This window comes from Sapajus apella, unplaced genomic scaffold (genome assembly GCF_009761245.1).
Source record: "Sapajus apella isolate SASKATOON/1434 unplaced genomic scaffold, GSC_monkey_1.0 scaffold85, whole genome shotgun sequence".
In the NCBI taxonomy this organism is placed as follows: Eukaryota; Metazoa; Chordata; class Mammalia; order Primates; family Cebidae; genus Sapajus; species Sapajus apella.
In genome coordinates, this window is record NW_022437025.1 from 4,254,042 (window position 1) to 4,263,259 (window position 9,218).

A 9,218-nucleotide genomic window follows, 5' to 3' on the forward strand; every position below is an offset into this window, starting at 1 on the left:
ATATTTACACAACTGTGAAGTCCACAGCCAGACAAATAAAGGACTCTCTCCTTCTGCTTCACACACAAGGGGCCAGATTCTAAGTGTCCAAGGATTTTCCCAACGTTTCTATTCTTTATGCATTTTCACATGCGCAACTCAAATGAGTATACCGGCTCGGCCGGGCGTGGTGGCTCACGCCTGTAATCCAAGCACTTTGGAGGCCAGGGTGGGCGGATCAACCTGAGGTCGGGAGTTCAAGACCAGCCTGACCAACATGGTGAAACCTGTCTTAAAAAAAAAAAAAAAGAGTATACCGGCTCACCAACTAGCTACCTGCCAGAAGACAACGTGCTCAGCCAGAGATAAAGGCCGCCCTGCATTTTGCTGGCTTACTTTGTCTTCCACACGTCTTCTGCTGTCAGAAGGCCCTGAGGGTGGGGCTCCTGTCTGTCTTACCCCCAGGCCCCAGCAGTGCCGACACACAGCAGGCACTGTTTATGGATGAATTCAGTAACCAACTAAAAGCTCCAAATCCTTGGGGGAACTGGCGGGACAGATGCGCACCCAGATAAAATACACTGTCCAGGGCTGCAACTGGGGCAGCACGAGGAAGGGGAGGGCGTTCAGTGTGCTGGGTCAATGAGAGAGAGCTACGATGAAAGCAACGTTCAGCACACGTTCCTGAGAACAAGCAGAACGCAGCTGCTGGTGAGCGGGGCAGAGCTGGAGGGCCCGACAGGCGCGCTGAGGGCGCAGCAGCAGCATGACCCCCATGCAGGGATAATGGCAAAATTAGTCACAAGCAGAACTGGCATTTGGCAAAAGAGGAAAAACCAATGGCCAATGTTAAAAGTTAAAATTTCTGGCCGGGCACGGTGGCTCACGTCTGTAATCCTAGCACTTTGGGAGGCCGAGGTGGGCGGATCACCTGAGGTCAGGAGTTCAAGTTCAAAAAAGTTGAAATTTCTTTTTTTTTTTTTTTTTGAGACGGAGTTTCGCTCTTGTTACCCAGGCTGGAGTGCAATGGCGCGATCTCGGCTCACAGCGACCTCCGCCCCCTGGGTTCAGGCAATTCTCCTGCCTCAGCCTCCTGAGTAGCTGGGACTACAGACATGCACCACCAGGCCCAGCTAATTTTTTGTAGTTTTAGTAGAGACAGGGTTTCACCATGTTGACCAGGATGGTCTCGATCTCTTGGCCTCATGATCCACCCGCCTCGGCCTCCCAAAGTGCTGGGATTACAGGCTTCAGCCACCGCGCCGGGCCAAAAGTTGAAATTTCTATTTCCAGCCACAGTGCCTTAGACAATCCAGATGAACCCTCTCACTGGAAACGACTTCAAAAGCTGGAAAAACAAGAAGTACCTTTTGGACAGTACTAAATAGCTAACAAGGTAGTAAAGGACCACAGAGGCGCCTGGCACAGGGAAGCCTGGTTTCTCCTGGTGCTTGCTCTCACCCCTCACTCTCCAACAAATTCGTGCTGGCAGGAAGGGACATTGGGGCAGGATCCTGACAACTCGGGGCAGCCTCTGGGTGGTTCTCAAAGGGCTTCATGCTGCAGGGCGTGACACCGCTTTCAAGCTCGAAAGCCGCAAAGGTCCAGGTGAGGCCCAGCCCTGCCACCTCCTCAGAGGCTCAGGAATGATTCAACCCATTTCGAGGTGAGCAGACGGAACGCCGGGAGGCAGAGCACGGACCAGGCCACACTGCTGGTGGGACACCCAGGCTCTTCTCGCCACACCCCTCTGCTTTCTGGAAAGCCCAGGCAAACCCACTCCAGTTACTCGGATGTTAGCCCCAAGACTGTTTCAGAAAGTACAGGTTGGAAGCGGTGCTCAGGAAAATATCAGCTGACAAGTAATGAATGAATTCACTCCTCCTCTGACTTTTTCATTTTAAAAATACCAAATGGGGCCGGGCGCGGTGGCTCATCCTGTAATCCCAGCACTTTGGGAGGCCAACACAGGCGGATTACCTGAGGTCGGAGTTTGAGACCAGCCTGACCAACATAGAGAAACCCTGTCTCTATTAAAAATACAAAATTACCCGGGCATGGGGGTGCAGCCTGTAGTTACAGGTACTCAGGTGGCTGAAGCAGGAGAATCACTTGAACCCAGGGGGGCGGAGGTTGTGGTGAGCCGAGATCGCACCACTGCACTCCAGCCTGGGCAATAAGAGCAAAGACTCCGTCTCAAAAAAAAAAAAAAAAAAAAAAAAAAAAACCCCAGTGTGAATTAAATCTCATACTTTTTGTACAGACCCAAATATCATACAGAATTAAGCGTGATATTAAACTGCTACTTTATAACAAGCATCACTGACTCACTGCAGAAGGAAGCATCATCTATTCCCCATTACTAAGTCATAAAAAATAACAAAATAGACTAGGCATGGTGGCTCATGCCTGTAATCCCAGCACTTTGGGAGGCCAAGGCAGGTGGATCACTTGAGGCCAGGAGTTTGAGACCAGCCTGGCCAACAGGGTGAAACCCTGTCTCTACTAAAAATACAAAAATTAGCTGAGTGTGGTGGTGGGTGCCTGTAGTTCCAGCTACTTGGGAGACTGAGGCACGAGAATCACTTGAATGCAGGAGGTAGAGGCTGTAGTGAAACGTGGCGCCACTGCACTCCAGCCTGGGCGACAGAGCAAGACTGCGTCTAATACTAATAGTAACGGTAATAACAATAGTAACAATAAAGGCATTTGAGTTTACTTGACTTCAGAGCTAACACTGAGGGCTGCCGAACATCACAGCCACAGGGAAGGTAGAGACCAGAGACCCCAGCCAGGCTGTGACCACCCAAACTCCAGGCCAGGCGCCAACAGGAAGAGCAATGTGGCATGGGCACACGAGCTGGCAATGCCTTCCTCATAACCACAACCACCTCAGAGACAGGACCTTAAGCTCTCCGGCAACCCAGAATCCTTCAGCCACCTAATGGAAACCATCACACCAGGAGTCCACCGTCCAGCTCTTACCATTCTCCTTTGCTGTGACTCAGCTGAATCTGATACACATTGCTCATCTTAACTTTTAAGTTCCCCTCATCATCTTCTTCCAAAGGCAAAAACGTTACAGTTCCATTGAGGACATCTGGAAAGAAAAAGAAAAGAATGACAAATGACAACTGCCCAGCTACCACCTCATCAGAAGCAGTACTACAAACAGGGAGGAGTCAAGCAGGACGCGGCCAATCCCGCAGTGCTCTCCCCGCACGCTATTCCGGACGGCACTCCAGGAGAGGAGCTTCTGCCTTTCCTTCACGGCTACAGCCCAGAGCCGAGAATGTGCCAGGCACACAGCAGCCATTCTCTGCAGGAATCTGCTGGGGGCGCATAAGCTAGGACCTGAGGAAAGGGCCAGCCGACATGGACTCTATCGGAACCTGAGAGCTACATCAGAGAGAACAGGGGACCTCTGCCCTAGCTGAGTGTCTGCCACAGCCTGGCCATGAGCTTCGGGTGTGAGCAAGGCACAGAACCGTGCTCAACCATCAGAGGCCAGTTCAGGAAAGTGACATCATTCCAGGCCTTCCTAACAACAGCTTTACGTTGAGTGGAGTCCTCGCTGCATGGAGGGACTTCGCACTCACCTTCCCATCAAAATATAAGCAGAGTGGCATATTCCTAAGCTAAATGTACAGTATTCTATCAGTTTCTGCGAATACTTACGGTTTGGCTATATAAAGTTCTATCTCTAAAATCAATCATGTTTACCTTTGATATTTAAAAAAAAATAGGAAAATCTCAGTTAAAGAGGAATATATGCTTCACAAGCCAAGTATGTACAACTGTAGCTCACTTTCCACAGCAGGTGAAAGAGCAAGGCCTGCCAGAGGGCAGCAGAGCTGAAGGGCTGAGTGGATTTGGATTGAGAGCAAGCAGTGTGGGGGCAAGAAAACTCTAGACAATCAGCGTCTACTGCTATGGAATCCAGGGCAGCCAGGGAAGGCCTCCCTAATAACGTGATGTTTGAGTAGAGAGCCCAAGGAGGTCAGGGAGTGTGCCAAGGGGCACCTGGAAGAAGTGTTTCAGACACAGGAGCAGCAACTGCAAAGGCCCTGGGGCAGGAGTGTGCTCAGGTGCGTGGGGAATGGAGGTGAGTGGTGTGGACAAGGTGACAAGTGGTGGGAGGTGAAAGCAAAGGGAAACAGGACCCACCCAGGTCACATAGGGCCTCGCAGTTCACAAAAGTACAGCTGTTACTGTGAGTGAGACCAGAGAGAAGAGGACTGACACAATGCATCGTTCTTTCCATGAATCACCGCATTGAAATCAACCTCGGCGTCACTGGCATTTATGGCTGGATAACTGCTGATTGTGGGGAGTTGTCCTGTGCGCTGTAGGATGCTCAGCAGAAGCCCTGGCCCAACCCACTAGATGCCAGCAGCATCCCGCCCTGCCTGACCAGTGTTGCAACCCCAAATCCACTGTTGCTGTTGTCACTAAACAATGACATATTTCCATTTTTTAATTTTTCATTTTGTGGGTGCATAGCAGGTGTATACATGCATGGGATACACGAAATGCTTTGCTACAGGCATGCAATGTGAACTCATCATATCATGGAGAGTGCAGTGTCTGTCCCCTCAAACATTTGGTCTTTGTGTTACACAATCCAATTACACTCTTTTAAAGTTATTTTAAAATGTACAATTATGGCCGGGCACGGTGGCTCACGCCTGTAATCCCAGCACTTTGGGAGGCCAAAGTGGGTGGATCACGAGGTCAAGAGATCGAGACCATCCTGGTCAACATGGTGAAACCCCATCTCTACTAAAAATACAAAAATTCAGCTGCGCATGGTGGCGTGTGCCTGTAATCCCAGGTACTCAGGAGGCTGAGGCAGGAGAATTGCCTGAACCCAGGAGGCGGAGGTTGCGGTGAGCCGAGATCGCGCCATTGCACTCCAGCCTGGGTAACAAGAGCGAAACTCCGTCTCAAAAAAAAAAAAAAAAAATTAGTTGGCTTTGGTGGTGCTTGCCTGTAATCCCAGCTACCTGGGAGGCTGAGGTAGGAGCACTGCTTGAACCCAGGAGGTAGAGGTTGTAGTGAGCTGAGATAGCGCCACTGCACTCCAGCCTGGGCCACAGAGCGAGATTCCATCTCAAAAAAAAAAAAAAAAGTACAATTAAGTTATTATTGACTCTCATCTCCCATTGAACTATCATATAGCAGGTCTTTTTCACAGTCTAGTTTTCTTGTACACTGTGACCATCCCGCCTCGCTCCAATCCTCCCATCCCCTTCCCAGCCTCTGGTGGCCATCATTCCACTCTCTATGTCCATGAGTTCCATTGTTTTGATTTTTAGACCACACAAATAAGTGAAAACGTGATGTTTGAATGACAAACTTCTGAGTCAGAACCCAAAACTGTCCCTATTGAACCCTCTGTTCTAGGTGAGAAAAGCAGGCGTTAAAAATATGAAGTCATCTGTCTCAAGTCCATACAGCCTCACACTGGACGCTGCTGCTTGACTAAAGAGGTCAAGTTCTTAACCACTGCGTCGTCCTGTTCCCTGCTACAAACGCTTAAGATTTCATAGTCACAATACTCTTTTTTTCTTTTTTTTTTTTTGTGGGGGAGGGAGTTGAGCGTCACTCTGTCGCTGGAATGCAGCGGCGTGATCTCAGCTCACCATAACCTCTGCCACCTTCTGCGTCAGTCTCCTGAGTAGGTGGGATTACAGGTACCCGCCACTACACCTAATTTTTGTATTTTTAGTTGAGACAGGGTTTCACCATGTTGGCCAGGCTGGTCTCGAACAGTCACATTACTCTTAAGACCTTCATAAGCTTACCCAGAATATGGCCAAGAAATACACAGGAGTTGCAAGAGCATCTCCACTTCACGCAAACAGCAGCTAGCATTTATTAGGTACTTATCTGGTGCCAGGAATTATTCTAAGCACTTGACAATGTATTGATTCCATTAACTCTTCCGGCGACTCTAAGAGATTTTATTATTAACCTATTTTACAAATGAAGACACTGAGACACAGAGAGGCTCTATAACCTGCCCACAGCCATATAGCTTATCACTGGCAAGACCAAAATTCAAACCCAGGCTGTCTACACTCCATGGAGAACATAAGTCCTCTGGTGAGCCTTCCTGAAGGGAGCTGAATATAGAAAGCAATCCTGAAAAAGCACTCCTCATTGAGAGGGAACACCGCCTCCCTGAGAGGAAGAAAGGAAAAATTCAGTCCTCCCCTCTCTTCAGCCAAGTCTACACATGAAGGCCTCATGGGCACTGCTTCTCCAAGCCTCTCAGCCCAGTGGATGGACACTGTAAAATGGTTAAGATTAGAACACAGTTGCTGGGCGCGGTGGCTCACGCCTGTAATCCCAGCACTTTGGGAGGCCGAGGCGGGTCGATCATGAGGTCAAGAGATCGAGACCATCCTGGTCAACATGGTGAAACCCCGTCTCTACTGAAAATACAAAAATTAGCTGGGCATGGTGGCGCGTGCCTGTAATCCCAGCTACTCAGGAGGCTGAGGCAGGAGAATTGCCTGAACCCAGGAGACGGAGGTTGCGGTGAGCCGAGATGGCGCCATTGCACTCCAGCCTGGGTAACAAGAGGGAAACTCCGTCTCAAAAAAAAAAAAAGAGATTAGAACACAATTGATAAGAAGAGCTGGAAGAACTCCTAAACTAGACTGGACTGGCAGGGTCAGAGAGATCCCCTGGAGGAAGGGACACCCAGAGCCTTACAAAGGCACAGAGGCAGACAGTGCTGGGAGCTGTCAGAGAGGACTACGTACCTACCAGCAATTGCTGCCTGAGGTAGGCACCAGAGCCTCCCAAAAGTGTCCATGCCCTAACACCCAGGACTTGTGAATATACTGTATTATGTGGCAAAAGGGACACTTTGCAAACATGATTATGGTTACAGATCTCAAGAGGGTGTACTCTGGATTATCTGGGTGGGCCCAGTCTAACTCCATGGGTCATGAATAGCAGAGAATTTTCTCCAGCTGGAGAAGGAGAAGAGAAGCAGCAAGAGGAAGACAGAGAGATTCTAAGCGTGAGAAGGATCAACCCCATTGCTGGCTCTGAGATGTCAGAAGCTGCATGAAAGAACCAGAGAGAGGCCTCTAGGAACTGACAGCCAGCAAGGGAAGGAGGGCCCCGGGCCTACATAAAAAAAATTGAGTTCTACCAACAAGGCGAACGAGCCTGGGAACAGATTCCTTCCCAGAACCTCCAGGTAACAGCCCAGCCGGCAGGCTCTTTGATTTTGGCCTTGTGAGAGAGACGCTCAGAAACCAGCAGAGCCAACAGGGATTCCTGACCTACAGAATTGAGGGAGATTAACTTTTTGTTGTGACCATTAAATTTGCAGTAATTTGTTACAGTGGCAATAGAAAACACAGACTGCTGAATAAAGTTTGAGGTAAGAAGTGGCTAAGGCTGAAGTGTCAATGTCACGGGCAGTAAAAATAAATGCCAGAGATTTAACAAATACCGAGGACTAGTAGGTTCCCATCCAGCCAGTCTCTATTCTCTTTCACAGCTACCTGTCTCAGCATAAATAGCTCCCTTTACACCTACAGCTGGACCTGCTAAACTCCTGGTTATCATGCAATATCCAGCTGGTCCTTCACTGTCTCCCTGAAGCCTTCCAGACACCACCCCAATCAATTATCCCATCTTCTGTACTAATGACACAGATTTCTACGCGCCCACTCACACACACACACACCTAACAACCTCCCTAGGACATCGCAGAGGAACTGGCATAACAGGTACCCTTAGGATCTTTTCATTGACCCGCGGTTCCACGAATGCTTTTTAATCTAATCGTATCCGTCTACTATCAAAACACTCTTACCTTGTACAACTATTTCCCTCCTGGGAGCTGTAATCGGGCAATGAGGGCTAGTTTTCGGGATGACGGTTCTGAGAACCACGTCGAGCTCACGCTGCGCCTCTGGCTGCGATCCCGCCCCGGAGCAGGTGAGGAAGGCCAGCAGCTTCGAATTGCCATGGGCGAGACTTCGGGAGAAATCGTCCCAGAGCGAATCCAGATCCGCGGTGGGGAGGTCGTCCTCCCCTCCTTCAGCATGGCCAGAGTGCCCGGGGTCTCGCAGGAGCGCTGAGGCGGCTTCCCTCTGTGCCTCCTCTTGCTGGCACTGGCGCTGGGCCTCCTCACTTTCGCAACACGCGGTGCCCTGCTTGGGTCCTGATGGCAGCCTGGGGCCCGGGCCCCCTCCGGGGAAACCCTGGCCGGGTCCCGGACCCTGCTCCTTCAGCTCCGGGCCTGCGCTCGTCCCGGGGCCGCAGGCCTCGGCGCTGGGCAGGGCGGCACTCCGGCGGGCCTCCAAGCGGGCGCCGCACAGCCGTTTGTTGGCCACCTGCGGCCTTTCCAGCCACACCTCCACCGCAGCCCAGAAGCCCCTTGGGAGCAGCGCGCCTGGGTCGTTGATCGCCGCCCGACCCACCTCCGCCATGGCACCCGGCAAGTGTAGAGCCCCGGTAGCGGCGCGCCGAGATGATGCAGCCCTGTGGCGCGGTGCGTTGACGTCATGGGGCGGGGTGCTGGGACCGGAAATGAGAGTGGCTCGAGGGGACCTCCTTTCCTGCTTTTGGTTTCCCTGCAGGGCTTCGGCTTGGAGTCTGCGGATGAGGAGTTTGACGATTGTTTTATTCCCTGGGGATCCACCCAAGGGGCATTGCTGCCTGATCGTAACATGATCTGAACTGCTTTGAGAGAATTCTGGAGGTGGTGTATTATAGACTCAGACAGCCAGCAGGTGCGTCTGGAAGCCATTGTCCTCAGTACCGACTGTTAGGTCTCCACATCCAAGCCTGGCCGTCGTAGCCTTGGTGACCTGCACGTACACCTCTGGATGGTCCCTAGGAGCCAGAAAGTCTGGGAACAAGTAATCCCGTGCCCACAGAAAGAAGTGAAAACTTGTTCCTGCCTCAAGTAATCGCTCTGTAAGCTGCACCCATTGTTCCTGTTCAGCCTTGCAAAAATTTCCCCCGGGACACTGGGTTTGTCAAGACTCCCACCCCTGTAACTATGTAATCTACCGCCCTCTCACCATTTATTACAAACAGGCATGATCATGAGGGCGGGGACTGCAACCGATACTCCTCCGCACCTTATGATCATGCCTGTTTGTAATAAATGACCCCTACCCTTGTGACCCTGCATCCCCTGACGCCCTTCCCCTCCCTAAGATAGATAACCACCTTTAGCCCCAACCTGTATAACCAATCCC

General features: G+C 50.9%; 1 protein-coding gene across 1 annotated transcript in view; it reads right to left on the reverse strand.

Annotated features, from left to right (window-relative positions):
* The window catches only part of TRMT44 (tRNA methyltransferase 44 homolog), a 36,661-nt gene extending 28,181 nt beyond the window's left edge, over nucleotides 1–8,480 (reverse strand). The window contains exons 1-2 of the mRNA XM_032254045.1: nucleotides 7,823–8,480; nucleotides 2,965–3,079 (exon numbers count right to left, since the gene is read on the reverse strand). Of these exons, the coding sequence (XP_032109936.1) occupies nucleotides 2,965–3,079; nucleotides 7,823–8,441 (734 nt within the window). The 5' untranslated portion in view covers nucleotides 8,442–8,480. The remainder of the gene's footprint in view (nucleotides 1–2,964; nucleotides 3,080–7,822) is intronic.
* Between the last annotated feature and the right edge of the window lie 738 nt (nucleotides 8,481–9,218).